General features: G+C 37.7%; 1 protein-coding gene across 1 annotated transcript in view; it reads left to right on the forward strand.

Annotated features, from left to right (window-relative positions):
• LOC125226446 (prickle planar cell polarity protein 3-like) overlaps window positions 1–22219 on the forward strand; it is a 195337-nt gene that overhangs the window by 68310 nt on the left and 104808 nt on the right. The window contains exon 2 of the mRNA XM_048130429.1: window positions 7768–7853. Within this exon, the coding sequence (XP_047986386.1) occupies window positions 7768–7853 (86 nt within the window). The remainder of the gene's footprint in view (window positions 1–7767; window positions 7854–22219) is intronic.

Genomic DNA, 22219 nt, shown 5'->3' on the forward strand with positions numbered 1-22219 from the left:
TATAAGTATATGTATGTATGTTAGTATTTTACTAAGTAGTTAAGTAGGTCATCTTCCACTATTTATACGAATTACTCGATAAACCCACAAGTTGCTGATAATAGCTCTAATCTGAAGAGCGATTAGTCACAAGATCGCATTACTTGACAGCTTTGTTTGCCAAATAAAAGCCGATGATGTAAGATCATAGGACGTCCGCCCACGCTGGGGTACCAGCTAGGCTATAGGTTCACTTCACAATAAGTTGTCAATGAATGCCGAGGTATTCCCGATGTACTACAGTATGGGGCTCTTCAAAAAAGGAGTGTACGGTCACGGACTCTCATAGTTAAGCATAGTTAAGCTATGACGTTCCAGTATAAAACGAGCTAGAAGTGGATCAACAATTAAAGTCCGTGACTGTACAAGTTTCTAATGGGTCGGCAACGCGCATGTGACACCCCTTGAGTTGCAGGCGTCCATATAGGTTACGGTGGCCGCTTTCCATCAGGCGGGCCGTATACCTGTTTGCCACCGACGTGGTATAAAAAAAAATTAAAACAGTTTATGGCATTAAGTATTAAAAGGGTTCTACTAACTATCAGCCCCTCTAGCACAACTTGCCTTGTCGCGCGCGAGTCCATACTTAAAGTCACGCTTGATGTATGGACTCGCGCGCGACAAGGCAAGTTGTGCTAAAGGGTCAGGTCGCCGAAACCGCCTGTCAGTGAGAAATAAAAAGTGACAGCGTTCTTATCGTCCGGCGAAATTATTGTGAGTACCCCTATTATATTGGTGGCAATTTTAAATTGTTCATTTCTAAGCATTTAGTTTTGATACCATGTGACCCCTGTTCATTATTTTTCCCCTCACTAGCTCGGAAACACGTGTTTTGTCCTTTAATACCAGCGGGTAAAAACGCATTTTATCCACTAGTGGGTAAAGTAATTTGACCTTGAATAAAGTCAAATTAACTGCTTTAAAATTGATAAAAGTAGGTGAATCTAGTAATAAAGATGATTTACCACCTGTGGAACTACTGGAAGCAGTGATAAACGCATTTTTTGCGTTGTAGTTTCCTCGCTATAGTGAGGGGAAAAGTTTTGTGTTACACTCGGGTGCAAATGTATTTTACTTCTCGTGTGTTAAAAAACTCGCAAGTTCAGGATTCTATTCTCGAACCACTCGCTTCGCTCGTGGTTCAACTATAGAATCCTTTCACTTGCTCGTCACCCACTATTTTAAGCCCTCGCTAACCCCCCCCCCTCCCCCCGGTTAGAAAGAGACAAAAAGTAGCCTATGTCACTCTCCATCCCTTCAACTATCTCCACTTAAAAAATCACGTCAATTCGTGGCTCCGTTTTGCCGTGAAAAACTGACAAACATAACAGACACACACACACTTTCCCATTTATAATATTAGCATGGATAGTATGGATGGATGGATATTCCATGGTAAGTATTGCCACAGAATATATAATAGTACAAGTACAGAAGGCCCACTGCTTTGATGTTCACCAAATGCCGCCTTTTTAAATGCCTACAAAATTCTAACAAAGAAACGAGCCGCACGTGCGCAGCGTCGAAGGATAGGGTTGCCTATGGATTAAAACGCATTAATTCTCAGATAAATAGTTATACTATATATTCAAGTCTTGGTTACTTTTTAGGTATATATACAGTATTTATATATTTTTGTTACAGCCTTCAGCATCACAAGCCTTATTGAACTTTTCCGTTGGACTTAATCAATAAGATCAGTGTAGGATTGTCCTATTTTATTCATGATGTCTATTTAACTAAGCATTATTAGCCATTCCACACGTGGACATCGCATATGAACCTTGAAAAAAACTCGCTACGTAATGTAACAAAAGAAAGTGCGAACGTGCGTTCCGTGAGAACGCGCGCCACCCCTGATTAGGCCGCGAACTCGCGGCCGCCAGCATGTACTTGTAGCGCGGCGATAGAATCGCGGAGTGAGCCGCCCCTGGTATTGCAGAGTTGTGGGACAACTCGAGTAATAGATATGATAAAAATATTCATCAGTTATTTCATTTTGCAATGTAATTTTTAATATCGTAAAAGAAAATATCTAAACAAATGACTGACATTATTCCAAACACTAATATAAACATTAAATTCGCCTCGATTTCCCATCGATGAATTGACAATTTTGCCATTTAATTAACTGCAGCGTTGTGTCGGTATCTGGGGATCGATTTTTGAATTTCGAACGCACGAATTCGCCGTTCGAAAGTCTGTGGAAAACGACGTAACGTAATGCTATTTTTGAAAAAGGACGGCTAGTAATTTTAAAACTAATGGTAATGACCACTCGTTTTCGATTCTGTTAGTAGAATTTAAATCGCTAGTAGTGGAGATATTATTGAACGAATTTCACGAAATTGAATGGCCGAGATTTAAAAAATCGGGCCCCTGGTCTTTTGATTTGTGCCAATGTTTCCATTTTCTCCTCGGTGCCGGTATCGCCCGTCATCGTCACTCCGCCATTGCGCGTTCTGGTGGATACTGATAACGCGGTGGCCTGTTTTGTGGATGCGCTGTTATAAACTGCCATACAAACGAGTTTATTCGAAAAGTGTTGAGTCAATATTATTTTTTCAGTGTTGATTAATCATCTACTCATAGTGTCGTGTCCCTGCCGGTGAGTAAGGCTGCCAGCGCTCAACGAGGGTGCGGTGTGCTGGTGACGGAAGGACCTAAGGAACTAATTTGTTCTGTCTATTGTCCTTTGAGTCGTCGGCAACGCAAACCCTCCTTGGACCTTGTACACTCCTTGTTGCTGTGTACTTAACACAGCAAAAGGGAGTGTACAAGTTTCTAATGGGTTGGCAACGCGCATGTGACACTCCTTTGGTTGCAGGCGTCCATAGGTTACGATGACCGCTTTCCATCATGCGGACCGTATGCTTGTTTGCCACCAACGTAGTATTAAAAGAATACATCATTTAACGATAGGACAAAATAATTATGTTCCTGTCTATTAACATGTCTTCGTTTTTGGAATTTCCCTTGGCGTCTTTATCGGTATTATTACTACTTAGACGCTATATTATATCGTTTAGTAAGGTAATTTTTAGGGTTCCGTAGTCAACTAGGAACCCTTATAGTTTTGCCATGTCTGTCTGTCCGTCCGTCCGTCCGTCCGTCCGTCCGTCCGTCCGTCCGTCCGTCCGTCCGTCCGTCCGTCCGTCCGTCCGTCCGTCCGTCCGTCCGTCCGTCCGTCCGCGGATAATCTCAGTAACCGTTAGCACTAGAAAGCTGAAATTTGGTACCAATATGTATATCAATCACGCCAACAAAGTGCAAAAATAAAAAATAAAAAAAATTGTTTTATTAGGGTACCCCCCCTACATGTAAAGTGGGGGATGATATTTTTTTTCATTCCAACCCCAACGTGTGATATATTTTTGGATAGGTATTTAAAACTGAATAAGGGTTTACTAAAATCGTTTTTTGATAATATTAATATTTTTGGAAATAATCGCTCCTAAAGGAAAAAAAAGTGCGTCCCCCCCCCTCTAACTTTTGAACCATATGTTTCAAAAATATGAAAAAAATCACAAAAGTATATCGTTATAAAGACTTTCTAGGAAAATTGTTTTGAACTTGATAGGTTCAGTAGTTTTTGAGAAAAAAACGGAAAACTACGGAACCCTACACTGAGCGTGGGCCGACACGCTCTTGGCCGGTTTTATTACTCTTACTGCATTGACACCAAAACATGCAACATGTAACCATTCATATGAACATTGTAAACTCAGGACAACTTACAGTCCAATAGACTATTTAGAATATTTGTGATTCGAGTATACTGATACTTTACTCGCTCAGCGACCCAAAAAGGATCTTGGCCTCCGGCACAAGAGATCGCCACTCTGCCCTATCCTGCGCCACTTCACGCCAGTTGGGTCACCGAGTGCGGACAGGTCTTTCAGGGCTTCCTCGCACCAGCGATATCTAGGACGCCTACGCGGACGTTTTCCACCCGGGTGTCCCACATATGCTCTTCTCACACCACGATCCTCTCCCATCCTTTCCAGGTGGCCGAGCCAGCGGAGTCGTGTGGCTTTGATCTGGCTAATTATATTGGGCACCGCCATTAGCTCTTCTATTTTTTCCTACGCCTTCAGGTTCCATCTCCCTCTTTGATTGGCCCCAGCGTCTTCCCCCAGATTTTCTTTTCCGCCACAAAGAGCTTGCTCTCTTCTTTCTGTGTCAGTGTCCAAGCTTCACATTCACACCCATACATCAAAATTGGTCCAATAACAGTCTTGTAAACTCGTGGTTCGAGTATACTGATACCTACCTTTAAATAGTAAATATCTTTACGCTTTGCGTTAAAAGCCGAACGGGACGGGACGGGAAAATAACAAGCAATTCACCGTTTTCAACCGGTATTTTAGTGACAAATCCCGTTTGTGAGATTCAAACATCGCCCCCCTAGTCAATTACAACATAATTAACAATTAATTAATAAAATTAAAATGCATGACAAACATTTTATAGTCCAACACATGCTTATATTCAACAATAGGCTTGACCTAGACCTTGAACGTCCCCTTTCCGCGGCAGAAACCAAAGAAACAATAAGTAGTTGAAACTAGTGAAGGTCAGAATTTGCAGAAAACGTACAAAATTCCGAGTAACAAGCCGGAAAATGGGCCCAGACGGAAATAGACACGGGTAAATATGTAGAAATATTACATAAGTCGAGATCTTATGTAAAATATTTGTTTTTTGTCAGACGAATATCGACGCATACAAATTATCTATTCCTCCAACGTTTGTTTATCCTTAAAATCGAGTCCCATTTTAATCTTGTGATGTACTCGTAAAGAAACCGCATTTTTAGCCAGATGACATTTACAACACACGACATACAGGCCAATTAAATTAAAAAGCACCTATAAGCCATCAGATCGAATTACATTTGAATCGTGTTATTTAGATATACGGCCTCTCCCGCATTATACACTACGGACAGGGTACTATAAAATGCAAGATTAAGAAAATAATTATCACGAAACTTTTAACAAAACCAAATAGGAAGTTTTATTGCAGATATTTGGATTTTGAAGAATTTTAGGGCGAAACGGAACACTCGTAGACCTTATATCAAATTATGGATATTTATAAAATGAGTAATGACTAATGAATAACTAGGCAGAGTAGGCAGTATGCATTAATCGTTCCCTATCCTATTAAACCTTTGCCCACCTTAAAAATTAAATATCTAACATTTGTAAAGCTATATTGATTTGTCTAACGAATTATGCTTAAATACCTTAGTTTGTTTGGTTTGGTGTTCATATTGTAATGTCACTAGAGTTTTCGTCCTTGAAGAATCATTATTAAAATTATCATTTGTGTGCTTTTTTTAATTTTAACAATTTTAATATCGACTTGATGCGACTGTCACAACGTTGGTTGTTATGCTTTCAGTTATGTATTCGCTATACATTAATAACAATATATTGCTTTTAGTTAATAAATAACACAGACTTATTATATAAAATTTTAAAATAGATATTTTAATTAGAAAGAACCTAAATCACTGCCAAAGCTGCTAAAACAGTAAATTAGTTCTGCTACTCGGCGGTAGATGGCGCTACTAGTATCAGAAAGTTAACATCGCGGTTTCGTTTTTCCGCGCAGCAAGGCGTTATCTAGCGGCGATTCTCGTTACTAAGTTTGAATGAAACTTCTTCAATGCTACGCCTTGCCTGACTAGATGGAGTAGGACGAGAAAAACTAATAATAACTTTGTTATAAAACAGTTAATAAAATAATAATGAATCATTGTTTGCAACTAACTACTTACATACCTAATACTTAACCTAAACGAATCTGAAATCTGATGTTTTTTGTATAGATGTTAAGTATTTTATACTTTTCTTCATCTTTATTAATTTACCTTTTCGTTTTAGCCCAAATGAGGAAAAACGTGTTTTAAACTCTTATAGAAAAATAAGAAAGTCCAAATTCAACATCGGAAATATTACCCAGGTCTGACCATGGTACGGGGTAGTTACGCACTTGGCCGGTTTTTTTTGTTATCATTAATATCATACGTCTTCAATACGAATTATAATAATGCTTACGTTCTTATGCAAATAAAGCAAATTTATGCAAACGGATCTTAAATATTTCAGTTGTTTACGTCGTTACTTCCGTTTTTTGTTTGTATAGTTTAATTTTTTGTTCATAAATATTGAATACCGAGTTAGTCACAGGGCCCTTAAAATACCTTATTCCAATGCTCAACATAAATCAATTGTATGTATAATTGTATATGCAAACTGTCTTCAAATAGGCTTTACAATAGGTAGGCAATTTTAAATACATACTTAAAGTACTTTGATTATCTTGATTTTTTTTTTCTTAAAAAGCAAAGATTGCAAATTTAAAAACAAAACTAAAGATTCTTGTCAAACTTTTTCTTAGCAGAATAATCGGGCGTTTACAACCTCGCAATCAAATAAAACGCTGTAACAAGCAAGCCCGTGCAATTTGACACACCATTTAACATTTACATAGCACACACGACTGTTTGTCTGACCATAAACGTCCACGCCCTTAGCTCAGCCCATTACCACCCTGCAAATAACCAGAATATCTTGACACCCCTAGACTCCCTCCAAATTGAACCGATAGAGCATGATACTGGATTCCGATGGATCTGCGTAAAGTGGACAAGAAACTCCGTACCTATTGGCAGGTGACCACTCTCTCGATTGAATCGTTAAAGTTCAGGTATGTGGGTTTATTCTGTCATAGGACCCAGAGGGGAACTCTCGTTTGCACAGAAATTCTTTGGGTTTTTTGAGACGGAAATATATATGGCGAAATTAAACATTTTCGAAATAATAACAAGACGCTTTATTCCTTCTAGTGAGAGAAAATGTTCAACAGAAAGTCTACCTGTGGTCGCCCATTTTACCATATGTTACCTTCCATGTTTATTGAAACTATGAAAATTTAATAAAAGATGCAATGAACTGGAGAAGCGCTATTTTCAAATTCGCATATAAAGTCAAAAGATACATAGCGAAAAGAAACAAAATGAAGAGGCGAAGAGAATCAGTCGCATTAGTGTACAGGAAAACAACCAAATTCTTGTCAACAAACACAGGATTTCTAATGAGGAAAATGTCAAACAGGAGGTATCGGTTGTTGAAGAGATCACAGGATGGTGCCGACCAAAGGGTAGACCACAATCAAAACAAACAAGAAACGGTCGATGATAAGGACTTTGGAGAAAGAGAATTAGATTATTACCTTGGAGTCAGCACAAAAGAGACTTTCTGGAGGGATCCAGAAGGAAAAGAACAGATTAGAAAAGACTTCCTTCTTTACCACTGTGGAATAACAGAAGAAGATTATGAAAAACTGTACAAGAAAACAATTTTAAAACCATCTTATGTGATACAGCCGAGACTGAAGCAAGTGCCTTTTAGAATTCATAGGAAGAAGCGTAACAGTCAACTTAAAAGAGAGGGAGAGTCTTGGTGTGAAAAGACGGGTATTTTTAAGCTTTTTGGCAATAGAAGGGACAGTGAGATTTCTACTTCAGACAGCTATAGTGAATGCGAGTCCAGCGACGACGTCAGAGGGGCTGGAACAAAGAACGACGTATTTACCAGCGACATGACTAAGAGTTTGAGTGCTCTAAATCTGGGAGACAATGAGGTCTGTTAGGATTAACAAAGCTATTATTATGTTGTAAAAGCACTGAATAAAATTAGATTTCTTTGTCCACAGGGTGTTCGGATAAAGGAGGTGTCGGAGGGGCGGCCCTGCGACAACTGCCCAGAGTTGTGTCCGGGGTTCATTCCTCATGCTTGGAGGTATGTACACTTTTCAAATCGATTATTATGAAAGCCAAAAGGAAAGCTATTGAGCGTTAGTCACGATACTCACAATCAGCTGATTGTGACGAATGAGGTAGGTATTTCTATCGATAATAATGTTTAGGTCTTAGTAAGTATGGTCTGAGTGAGACAGGAAACTACGTAAATATTTAAAACAGCAAAAATAAATTAAAATCAGTATTCGAACAAAAAAAATCCACAAAACGTATTTCTAAAATGTGCACACTTAAGTAGTACCTACTTATATATTTAATTTACCTACAGTATGTTACTTTTCGTTTCGTTGACAACTAATCGAATAAACGTCTTCACGTATGTCTCCTTGTTTATACAGGAAGTAAACATGTCTATCCGTGCTGTCCATGTGACCTAGGCCGGGAAATGTATGTAAATGGCCAATGCATAGATGCATACAAATTGCTTGAACATGATTGGTAAATTACCTCAGTTGCTGTATGTTTCTTGTAGTAAACAAAGCTACAAATGACAGACGATTTTATAAGGGCCACTTGCACCACCCGCTTAACTCAAGGTTAGTGGGCTGTCAACTGTCAAATTCCATTTTAAATGGTGGGTTAACTTCGGGTTAACCCTCCATTTTCGGTGGTACAAGTAACCCTAAATGAAACAATAATATTTTACAGTTGAACTGTTTTGAGATTTCCGACATTATGTTAAATGATTATCATTTTACGCTTAAATATGTCGATATCATTTAATGATATCGCACACAGAAGTGCAATGCATGCCCACAACATTTGTCAATCAGAACTCATTTTGTTATCACATAGACTGACCGGGTCACATAAAGATAACGTATCACCTTATCAGGCTTTCATTTTGAGCCTAAGAAGTCACTTTAGAAATACTATTAGGATACCTATTTGTAGAAATCGAGTATTATGATTTATTTTCAGTGTCTGAATAATGCCTGAATTCAGACTATTTAGTAGTGAACATTTTTGCCGCAACAAGTACGTAATACGCTGTCATAAAACTGAACAATCATTGTGAAGCAACCCGAGTTCATTTACCTACAGCACCTATGTACAGTGAGCTGCAAAACTGCATGGAGAAATTATTGACGACCGGTCTGGCCTAGCGGGTAGTGACCTAGTGACCCTGCCTGCTAAGCCGCGGTCCCGGGTTCGAATCCCGGTAAGGGCATTTATTTGTGTGATGAGCACAGATACTTGTTCCTGAGTCATGGATGTTTTCTATGTATATAAGTATTTGTATATTAAATATATCGTTGTCTGAGTACCCACAACGCAAGCCTTCTTGAGATTACCGTGGGACTCTGTCGATCTGTGTAAGAATGTCTAATAATATTTATTATTTCTTTCATTTTTTTATAGATAATTTCGCCATGCATTTTTGCAGCTAATAGTACATTAACAAACAAATGCGAAAGTACTACTGTTACAACTTGCAACGTTAACTGCTGCAGTATCGTTCACCTAATTAGACGAAATCTCATGTAACTGATGATTTTCACCTTTAGACTTGTATTGCCATAATGTCAAGGCATATCGTCCGAAGGCGGAAATTAGAATTAGAACTCGCTGCATACTAAATGCTAAGTTATACAGTCACAGCAGTCGCTCAGTCCATTTTCAGGCCCCGTAGTCGAATGGCATTTCTGCGACGCGAAACGAAAACGAAACGCCGCAAAAGGTAGTGGCTCTGTCGCGCCAATAAGCAAGAGCGACAGAGACAGATAGCTACGAAAGAGATATCATCGTGAGCGTTTGTGCATTCAGCTACGTTGCTATACATATGATACGCGTTCGTAATCGATAAACACAAGGAAAATAATCAGCCTTGTGTTAAGAGGCATAAGGTCACAACCATCGCTCAGGCGCTCGACGAAACTTATTCGCCACTGTCACATCGGCCTGCGCACGCGACGCACGCATTTATAAAACATTTGACATAACACAGAACCAAGACCGGCTCTACAAAGATAAATAACCCTAGTTGACGTACCATTAAGGTAGAAACTTCAAATACTCTGCCATCTACTGAGTGCATTCTACAAACATGTGTCTCTCATTGATGCAATTGGAGTGGGCTGAAGTATGCCGGCGCTTACTGGGCGAAAAGGAGCCGACGACGAAAAAGTTCCAGAAATTCCCTTCTAGGAGAGAAATTTCGCCGTGAGAAGAAAAAAGACGAACAACAACAACACGAGGTTTCACGAACACTGCGAGGATTGCGCGAGGGTCGCCGAGCAAGAGAACAGGAGGTGAAAATGTGTGGAAGTGATAGAAATTAGTGGTGAAAATGAAATTGTTGATGACAAACCGTGGATTGTAATGTTACAACTACGGATATGACGTTATGTCATTGATCAGTGATATTATTGCTCAGCGTAGTTTATCTATAATATTAGTTGATTATTGTTTGTGACGTTTTTTGGTATACATACTTGCCTACAAATTGGATTTATTTGTTATGCGAGCCTAAATGAATCGTTTGTAAAGATGACAAATAGTTGAGTATTTTGTACTTCAGACATTTCAATCCAATGTAACTCTTGGTCAAAGGTTCTCACTGTAGTTTTACTATATTGGTCGTCTGATATAATTATGACATACCTATTATTATAATACAACAAAAACAGTGTTCGTAAGTATTGTAGGTAGATTTTTATTTAAATAACACTGAATTCAGACTGGTTGTAAAAACCGGAATCTTTAGCCGGTTTTAAATATTTGTAAAATGTATATAAAAGACTGTTTACCATATAGTGTATTAATATTTTGAATGTTGTTTGTAAATTGCTGTAATAAATAATGTACTAATAATATTTTATTTAAAAAAAATTTACAAACATGCCCACAAGAGGATTATTGGTAGATCTACTTGAATTTTTATTTTTAAGAAAAAGTTAGGGCTTGACAAAGTGAAGAAAGATTTTTATGTAAATACCGAACGATTGATGGACTTAATTAAATAATATTGTACAAAATTGTAGAAAAAAAGAAATCAAATAGCAGTAACAAAACTTGCCAAGGCGACTGGTCAGTCGACCCAACAGAGGTTGTAATCATAAGTAGGTACTTAGGTAAATTAAATGGTACTAAATTACATAATTATTCTATCCACCCCCACGGACAGAGCAAATACCTATTCGTCGTTTTAAAGAATAAACTATCCAAATAAACTATGTATAACACTTTTAGGCCCCTTTCTTCCCGTGGGTGTCGTAGAAGTCGACTGTGGGATATGGGCTAAATTGTGGCGTAGGCGAGGCTGGCAACCTGTCACTGCAATGTCACAATTTCGATTTCTTTCAACCCCTTTTTGCCAAGAGTGGCACTGAAACTTGGTAGTTCATGTGCTCTGCCCACCCCTTTATGGGATACAGGCGTGATTATATGTATGTCATATGTATAATATTTTTAGGAAAGAAAGAAGACATGATGTTTAAGAACTTCCATGCACTCAACATCACCACATGTAACATCAGTACATTTCACACGTTTTTACAATAATTAGTATAAGTATCGAGCAAAAGGTAATAGTTAATGCCTGACATCCACTATTACCCTGTTTTTGCTCAATAAAGATTGCAATGCATTGGAAAGCATACCGACGGGGCGTGCTCACGAACAAGCGTATGTTGTGTGTGGTAGTGGTATTTATTTTCTTACTCTCGCCGCGCTATTGCTTGCAATCCTGTCCTGTGTTATGAAGTTATGATATTAAAAGTATTATGACTAGATTGTTTAACTAATAAAATCAAAAGTCATTGAATAATTAAACAATAAGAATATTATTTATGTCATAATCAAAACATTAAAAATATATATATTGAAGGATATACCTAAAAATTTTACTTTTTGACGACAGCGACATGCCGAAACGTATGCAATCGATGGCAGTAGTCTTAAGAATAAATTTAGTGGTGAAAAATTACTGCTTTAGATGAGACTTGAACTCACAACCTCTAAAGTATTGATCCAAGCAGTAATTTTCGATTTTTTTTTGTTCTTAAAATATTGACAGAACTGACAGAAAAGCTAAGGATCTCACAATTGCAGCATTCACAAACAGCAACAGATACACTGAGTATTGAATATAACCTTGTACTGAATTCATCGAACCGCTTGTAATTAGCACCGTATGTAGCGATAATTAATCGTACCTTTAATGCATGTGCTATTACAGCGATTAGCAAAATTCTCTTCTTTATAAATTATTTTATAAATATTATATTAAAAAAACAAGCATTTGATAAGATGCCTACATATAATATCATAAAATCAATGGTATTGGTATATTACGTAGATCAGATTGGTCATACGTGGGCCATACATTTTTTATGACAAGGCAATTTGACAGCGGACAGACTATACTTTACTTTCATATAAATGATTTATGATATAGCCACATTTTATGGTTGCAAATTAAATGAAGAGATATATACACCGTGTTTCACTTAACACTAAAAACCTGAAAACCGTTTGTTCAGAATCGAGAGTAGAATCGATTGAGCTATATCTTGATGGGGGTAATATTTTTATTTAAATTAGTATGATTACTTATTTTTTACGTGCCTATTCTATTATATTCGTAATACAACATTGTGTATATCGCATTGCTAGAGGTTGTTTACCTTTTTCAGTATTTAGGGGTTTTAATACTGGCTGGTTACTTGGGCGATTATTTTTTCCGCTACGAGTTTGACGTTGTTTGTCAGTTTAATCTTAATGTTTATCATAAGTCATAACAAATTGAACTCGTACCTAATTACAACCTTGTCATTCTGAATATTGGGCTTAAATTTGCTTACTGCGATTACCTGTCCAATTTGAAGTTTACTGTGACAAAGCTTTAAAGTGTTTTACAATGACATCTTAGCCACATCTCGGACACTGGCGATGAAATATATGAAAGAGGCGCGTTCCTAGCACACATTCTTAGCTCGTGTAGGTAAACGCGTACCATGCTTGTATGAGTGAGATATGACAGGTCGATTGTTCGCGTTTTTGACAGGCGGTAACTGTCAGGTAACCGAGAGGGGGTGGGCGGCACTTTCAGCGGGGAGCGGGAGTGGCCATACTGTACGATAGTACTCTTTATTATACTGTGTCTTAGCTGTCTATTGGTAAACCTTATGTCGTTGCAGTAACGTACACAAATAAATAGTTTTATGGATTATGATGGTATAGTTAGCAATTATTTTATTGAGTGTAGAGCTAAAAGTCAAGTAGAGCTGTACAGAAATCTAAAAATTCAATTAAAAAAAAAGTAACCATAACATTAAAAGATGAATACTCTAGATGAGTTTAAAAAAATAAAAATCTGTTGGGGTGTCTGAGGTTTTGAGTGATACCGGAAACACGTTGTATGTATATCTAACTTTAATATCGTTATTTTTACTATTACTAACGTCTTTTACGTAATAGCTTAACAACCAATGTACTCAATGAAGCAGGCAATTATCCCACCCTTTTCTAGGCAAAGCTATAAATCGCGTCGTTATTCGGAACCCCTAAATCTGTCAGCGAGGGTCCGTGGTCATTAGGGGTCCATAAACGAGCCAACACGACGCTTGGACCCAATTAGTGTAACAAGCTGATAATAGCTATTTAAATAGGAGATAGACGTAAAAATTAATGTGGTACGTAATAGCTACAATGTGAACTTGAATCTTATGGTGTCATTATTTATCGGTTATGAATACAAAGTAGTAATAACCTAACCACAAAATTAAAATTTTGAGAAAACCCCTGGGCCATTTTTTTTAAAGTTGTCCACCCCACTTTTTTGTAACATGGGTATTTTTTACGCGATTCATACTCAAAATCGCGAGGTCTTTCGATCCTGATAGGAGAAAAAAATGTCCCAAGATTTCCATACATTTTCACCCTTTCCATTCCGTTACCGCTATACAAAATGTATGAAAAAATGGTAACGGAATGAGAAATAACCTTGGGACACTTTTTTTCTCCTATTAAGATGGAAAGAGCTCGCGATTCTGAATGGAAAGCACATAAAAATTTCCAAATCCAAAAAATGGGGTGGACAGCTTTGAAAAAAATGAATAAGTTATGGATGAATGAATCCACGTAAACAGTTGTATTATAAATTCATTACAAGCGTTATTATCCTTTTCCATAATATATCGCGAAGCAATTCACAGGACGCCATTATGGATTTTTTAATCAATAAGGAGCACTTGTCCTGAAATCCCTCCACCTCAACCCAACTCAACATAATAGTGAGAATTGGTTTTCTTTATTACTATAAAGCCTCCGCCACACACAAAGCGTTTTGATGGCGTAGCATTAGCGCGGAGCGCAATGATAGCGGTGGGCCGGACGAACGCTGGCGTTCCGCTCGAGATCCGTGCGCATTCCGCTCACAATCCGCGCTCTACTCGTTAGTTCCCGCCGGCGTCCGCTGGACGCAACCCCAGCGTTCGTCCGGAGCACCGCTATCATTGCGCTCCGCGAACGCTCTCAAAGGCGCATGTGTGGCTGAGCTTTAAATAATTAATATAGGTACGAGTAATAAATGGTGACAGAATGGTGGCCGCTTTCGGATGTAAGAAGCGCCTGGCACCCGTTGGCTTGTTGGGTGGACGACATTTGAAAAACTGCGGGGCACTCTATGACTGGATGAGACTACCGGGATAAGTGGCGTACACGAAAGAAGACCTACGCTCAGCAATGGGTAGTTAACGGCTGAAATTATGAATGAAAATAAAAAATATATATAAAATATCACGTGACGTTTCGTTTGTACGTCCCTAGAGTCTTGATCATAGCTGGGCACAGTTAATCAAATAGTTAACTTCGATAATCGCTAATCCGTTACTAAAAAGTTAACTTCGTTAATCGTTAAAGCGATACATTTTGACAAATTTAACGTAAGTTAACGATTAACGGACTCGGAGAAATTTAACGGAAGGAAAAGTTAATTTAAAAGTTAATTAGTTAATCGAAATGTTAACTTAGTTAATGAACGATTAACGGATTAAAAAGTTAATGCCCAGCTATGGTCTTGATTATATTGTAAACGACAACTATTATAGGCATCGTGTTACATTCGTTAAAAGGTACGAGATCTATTTATACTGCTGGCCTGGTTGAAGTAAATTGAAATGATGAGGATTGATGAGTCGCTATAAATTCTAATAGAGAACACGAACAAGGAACGTGAGGATACTGGATACCTGATCCGGAATTGTAATATACACATATCATCATCATCACAGGCCTTTGCGTCTATTGCAGACAATTTACACATTGCTGCTTCAACAACGGGTTTGGTGATTGTGGAGGCCGATTCGCGAGCGGGAGATTTGGCAGAGAAAACTCATACCACCTGAGGTTCCAGTCTCGGTTTGCTTTCTGCAACCTTTTACTATCTAAAGCATTAGACCAGGCTTGGTCGCATAGCCTTCTCCCCTCCACAACACGCTTTCGCCATTGACCTCAGTCTTCAGCTAAGGTTTCCCAGGCTTGATGGTCGATTTGAAATGCAGACATGTCTCGCTTAACACACTCTTTGAAGCTTAGCATCGATCTTCCAAAGTTCCTTTAAGTAATACTGATATGATGTGATTTTTGAGTTAAAATATTTTAGGACAATGGGCATTCTGAGGATAAAAAGGTGAATGAAGATGTAGTGACAAAGATTGGAATGTTAAGATGGTTCGGACATGTAGACAGGATGGATGAGAGGAGAATTAACAAAGGAAGTGTATGAAAAAAAGGTGGAAAGGTCAGTTTGATTGAAGGAAGACCTAGGCGAACTTTCCTTGACATAGGTAATCGGGGATATAGGTACCTATTTCAAAAAGGCCAGGTCAGAAGTACACGAAACCGACGAGCATAATATTATCTATATGAGAAAAACACATTTATTTAGTTAAAACAAGAATACATGTACAAAAATTACACTTCCAACCTTAAAATAAAACAGTACCGTTACCATGGGCTGCCCAAGTGAGAGCCGTATTACTTTACTCAGAAAGTAAGTGAGTTTACGTTTGTTTACAATATATTGTGCCTAACTTCACGCCAAAGAAGCTGCTTCTATTCCTTTCTAAGTTTATCAATAAACGGAGAAAGAACTATAGGCGAATGCTATGCCTCTGGTGTTTACGCGATGGAACTAAAATCATAAGTAAATGTAATTTACCTATCGAAATCTGTCAATATAGGGTCTACTGCAAATTTCGAAACATACGCGCTGAGGGATTATTCCTCTTTCACTTTATACTGATAAGAGTAAAAGAGACGCATGTCCACATTTCGATAACTTCGGTATTCGGTAGTAGGCCTCAAACCATAGGCCAAGTCATTCTAACGTGACATTTCTGTCAAGTTATACAAAAATCACACGGAATTTTCAGGATTATATTTGCAGTTTTAAATAAAATTATGACTAACATATTGCATTAATTTATAATATTACGTGAAATTCAAGATTAGCTAAAATTGAATAAAAAGATAAACCAGTGAACAAATCAAATAAGGTAATGAGTTATTTTTGGCCATCATATGTACTATTTACAATTGAGATGATTATATTGCTCAAAGCAGTTTTTGGTTTCAGAAAGATGACGGAAGCTATGATTGAAATCAATATTTCCGAACAAACCCGTATGGTATTCAGTCAACATGGAAGGTGGTTCAATTGATATTAATACTGTGGCACTCTGGCAGTTACGCTACTCAAAACCTTAGGGCAGCAGAGGGGAGCAGTACCAATTTATAGGGTGTTTTTGTTCCGCGATGTACTTAATGGTACAGGTCAATTCACAAGAGCTGGCACGAATGGAACGAATGTTTGAATGAAATTATGCATGTGTGTGACAGATTAACCAATAAAATGGTGGCTCTTGACAGTTACGACTGTATACCAATACAGGTGTCACTCACACAATCAAAGTTTCGTTCATTTCATTCGTGCCAGCTTTCGTGAATCGACCTGTATTATTGGCCATGATCATTACAGGTATATGTATAGAAGTGCTCCAATAAAGGAAAAAATCTCAACTCCAAAAAATAATCCTGTTACTAAAATAAAGTATTTCATTAATTGACTTTGTTTACTTGTGAAATGTTCTCGAGTAGTAAAGAAATAGAAATATTTTTTACCGAAAAAGGGTACATAGTATCTTATATAGAATTAGCTTTTGCCCGCGGTTTCGCTCGCGTACTAAAATAATTCGTGTGTGTGTGGATTGAGTGAGCACCTTCCGAAAATAAAAAAAATATGCTGATCATTTAGTAAAAGTTCTAAAACAATTGTAAAACGAATCTCTGAATTTGTAAAAAGATAAATCAAAAGATACAGCCATTAACATGTGCTCACTCAGTTCTCACAAACTACCAACGAAAACAGTGAATATATTCATTTAACATTATAATATTTATATACTAACATTTAGTAAAAAATAGGCCAACCTACCTCTATAAATATTAGATCACCTAGTGACGTATTTAATTTTTTACAAATACTTAGTTTCTTATGCTCACTCAATCCTCACACTTTTGAAAAGCCGAATTTTGATGAAAAACATAAGATTTAGACCGCTATTATATGTGTATAGTTTAGTAAAAGTGAAATGAGAATTTGTAAAATACAAAACGAACCACTAATGTGTCAGGTTTTTTTATAATAAATTTTTGTAAGTGCTCACTCAGTCCACACGTTTTGAGAAAGTTAAAAATGTAAATATCTTACGATTTGTAGCACCTAAGACACTCGAAAGTACTTCAACATTTAGTAAAAATTTTTACTAAATATCCACCATCTAATATTTTATATTCGTTGTCTGGTTTTAAAGATATTCAGACATAACTTTTCTCATACAAATGTATCAAGTAGGGTGACCACACTATGTCGGCTCCTGATTTTCCCCACATTCCCATTGTCATATTGAGATTGGGGAGTTTCGTTCAATTTTGATAATAGTTTATATTAAACTAATACCATATTAATTCTCCATCTGCAAACTGTTTTTAGGTTATGTTCTTGGCCTAGTGATGATGTGTATTGTGTAATTTTTATCAGCGTCAGGATAATAACCATATCCATCCAGTTTTTTGATAGTATTAATATTTTCGGAAATAATCGCTCCTAAAGGAAAAAAAGTGCGTCCCCCCCCCCCTCTAACTTTTGCACCATAAGTTTAAAAAATATGAAAAAAATCACAAAAGTAGAACTTTATAAACACTTTCTAGGAAAGTTGTTTTGAACTTGATAGGTTCAGTAGTTTTTGAGAAAAATACGGAAAACTACGGAACCCTACACTGAGCGTGGCCCGACACGCTCTTGGCCGGTTTTTTAATGCATGAATGTCGATATGGTTATATCCTGACGTCGATAAAAATTACACAATACACATCATCACTAGGCCAAGAACATAACCTAAAAACAGTTTGCAGATGGAGAAATAATATGGTATTAGTTTAATATAAACTATTATCAAAATTGAACGAAACTCCCCAATCTCAATATGACAATGGGAAGGTGGGGAAAATCAGGAGCCGACATAGTGTGGTCACCCTACTTGATACATTTGTATGAGAAAAGTTATGTCTGAATATCTTTAAAACCAGACAACGAATATAAAATATTAGATGGTGGATATTTAGTAAAAATTTTTACTAAATGTTGAAGTACTTTCGAGTGTCTTAGGTGCTACAAATCGTAAGATATTTACATTTTTAACTTTCTCAAAACGTGTGGACTGAGTGAGCACTTACAAAAATTTATTATAAAAAAACCTGACACGTTAGTGGTTCGTTTTGTATTTTACAAATTCCCATTTCACTTTTACTAAACTATACACATATAATAGCGGTCTAAATCTTATGTTTTTCATCAAAATTCGGCTTTTCAAAAGTGTGAGGATTGAGTGAGCATAAGAAACTATTTGTAAAAAATTAAATACGTCACTAGGTGATCTAATATTTATAGAGGTAGGTTGGCCTATTTTTTACTAAATGTTAGTATATAAATATTATATGTTATATGAATATATTCACTGTTTTCGTTGGTAGTTTGTGAGAACTGAGTGAGCACATGTTAATGGCTGTATCTTTTGATTTATCTTTTTACAAATTCAGAGATTCGTTTTACAATTGTTTTAGAACTTTTACTAAATGATCAGCATATTTTATTTTATTTTCGGAAGGTGCTCACTCAATCCACACACACACAAATAATTCTTATTCAAACATATACAAATAATAAAATTTTCATTTGGATCCGTAGGTTTCTATGCAGACGTTTGTCTGCGTTTTTTTCGATTACTACTCATATCACTATTGTTTTTAAAAAAGAAATGCTTGCAGTGGTTGTACAAATGTTACACAGCGACCACAGCGTAAGTAGTAGGTACGAGTAGGTATGTATTCTATATACACTGAGGAAACTACATATTGTACAAAAGAACTCACATAGCTCCGTATCTCGGCACTATTGTGGGTGGGTAAAAAGTACTTTCTCGCATTATCGCTTACAATTACCGATTGCCGACCGATTACCCCTATCCCTAACCCTACCCCTATCCCTATACCTATTAGGGTTTGCTCCCGGGAAATACCGGTACCGAAAGTACCGGGAATTCCCGGGATTTTTAGCCAAGCAAAGAACCGGGAAATGAACTTGAAGGCTGTTTTAAACCCTATAATTTATGAATTTATTATGCACACTATTGGCGCTTTGTAAATAATTTGTAATTGTTCAAAAATACTTCTTTTCATTCATAATACATTGTATTGTGTAGTTACTAAATAGTCATAAGTTTAGCATTTCAATATGTGCAATATTACTTTTATAATTAACAAAGTAATTGTTATTCCTGTAATTGTTTCTTCTGCTGTATGTTGTATTAATATTGTATGTTTGCGCTGATGGCCAAGTTGCCAATGCTCCCAATAAATTAAAAAAAAATTAGCTTTGTCAATTTTGACACAAGGACTTAGCTGAAATGTCAATCGTTGACGCTAAACCATGGACTTTAAATCTATGCGCTAAACGCCGATCGAAATTCAGTCTAGCTCTGTCATGTCAATACGGAAAAGTGATAGAGATAGCTAAGCTACGATAACGATGTTATCATAATCGTTTGTGCATTTTGGCTACGTGCCCTGCCAAAAAATTAGATACAATTTTTACTTGTTTCAAAATGCTTTTTCTACTCACTTTTGTATCAAATTATAATCTTCATATACACCCCATAATGGCCTAATCGCCTTCAAAAGTTCTATACCTTACCTTAGACTTTGTCGTTACCTATGGTTACCTATGTCGATGTCGTTGTAATTGATGTTTGATATGTACATAAACGCTGAATTTTAGGTTTTTAGTTTTCGTTTCACGTCAATTTATTAAATACTTAGCCTGTTACTCAAGAATATTACAAAATAAACAAAGTCACAGAATGAGAATACTTTATTTCAGTAATAGGATAATTTTTTTGAAGTTTTTTCCTTTGGTTCACTTCTAATATATACCCACGAGATATGGTGTTATGGTACAAGTATTGTGCATTGAGGAACATGCCCATGAATTGGTACTGCCTGCTGCTGTAGGTAATCAGTTGATTCTTAACTGCCTCATTCATTATCAATTTGAACAATCTTCTACGTTGGGTTTGCTGAATACCATACGGCTGGCATGGAAATATTGTTTTCAATAATATCTTCTTTTTCTGAAAGCAACCAATATAATCATCTCAACTGTAGCTAAACAGTACAAAATGATGAATAAATATACCTAACTCATTACCTTTGTAAAAGTATCAAGCACTGCACGGGTAGCATGGTCGCGCGATAGACGATAAAATATCAGGCCGTCCCTATCGCACTATTAGTAAGCGCGATAGGGACGGCCAGATGTTTTATCATTTATCGCGCGACCATAATTGCCTGCCTGGTTTATCTTTTTATCGAACTACTGACTAACTGCTACATTTAAGCTGTTCTTTAATTTCACGTAATATTATACATTAATACATATTAGTCATAATCGCATTTAAAATTGCAAATATAATCGTGAAAATGTTGTGGGATTGTTATATAATTTGACAGTAATGACACATCAGAGTGAATTGGTGGTTTACTTTTACGACTTTTTTAGTGACTGTCATGATTACTCACGTAAAGTATTGAGTTTTCACTAGAGACTGTCAAATAGTTCTGGTTCTATTGACTTCATACAATCAGAAAGAGAGCGCCTTAGCTGTAAAGTTAGGAACGTATTAAAAACTCGGAGTAAACACGTTAATAACTTATGGTACCGATGAAAATTTTAGTACGTGAGCGTTTCCGCTTGGAGCGCTGTTCAGTGTTTCCATACATTTTCCGTAACTCTCACTGAAAACGTAACGTATTTTTTCACTTAAAAAAGTCATGGTAAGGCTACAGTACTTAACACTACTCCCACGCGAAAATTCATCCGCAACGCAGGCTTCGTCATGTGGCCACAAATCCAAATCAACAACATGCTTCGTCAAACAAACCAATGACGATATCCGCAACAGGCTTCGTCACACATAAAATAATAACTTTAAGCTAAATGAAACCGTCCCGAATCGTACCCGGTTCAAATGTCCCCATCACACCGGCAGCGTTACCACGCTGAATAGCCAATGAGATCTGTTGGACCAGGTACGATCCGGACCGAGGGTCACATCCCTTGTCCCTTAGCCGCCGGCCCAAATCCCTTATGAACTCCTTCGCCTCCAGAGCCCAAGGTCCCGCAGTTTCGACTGCGACTGGCACAAAGTCGTACATTGGTTCCAGGGCAGAGTATTTGGCATGCTTCATTTTGGTCGCATACTCCGCGGCTGACCCTGCAGACCTAACCGTAAGGTTCAAGTGGGACGGCGCAAACGTGCTGACGCACGTCGCGTCCCATAAGAGACACCGACCCTTCTGCCATGGAACCAATGTCAGACCGTCAGGCCTCTTTCCATCCGTGCGGCACAACCCTGGAGGTTCCAAAACGCAAGGAACGTTGGCCGACACCAAAGCCCGGCGGATTGCATCATTGATAGCATGATGCCTCGAGAAACGTCCCGCGCACTTCAAGCAGCTGAGACCATGGTGACCGTCTTCCTCAACCATGACCCCGCAAACGCACCGATGCGCCTCGCACACCTTACACCCCAATCGCAAGGCCACCGCGATCCTTAAGGAGTCATTGTCCAAAAGCGTGCCCAGTGACGGGGAAGGTAATGCGTGCAGCCACGCCCCTGACTCAACCCTAGAAGCGGCTTTAAGGCGGGCCAAGTTGGATCCCACCGCTCCCTCTAGCATGTTTGCAACAGTCTTCTTGCACAACATGTCGTCCCAGCCCCTCTG

The sequence above is a fragment of the Leguminivora glycinivorella genome, chromosome 5 (genome assembly GCF_023078275.1).
Source record: "Leguminivora glycinivorella isolate SPB_JAAS2020 chromosome 5, LegGlyc_1.1, whole genome shotgun sequence".
NCBI lineage: Eukaryota > Metazoa > Arthropoda > Insecta > Lepidoptera > Tortricidae > Leguminivora > Leguminivora glycinivorella.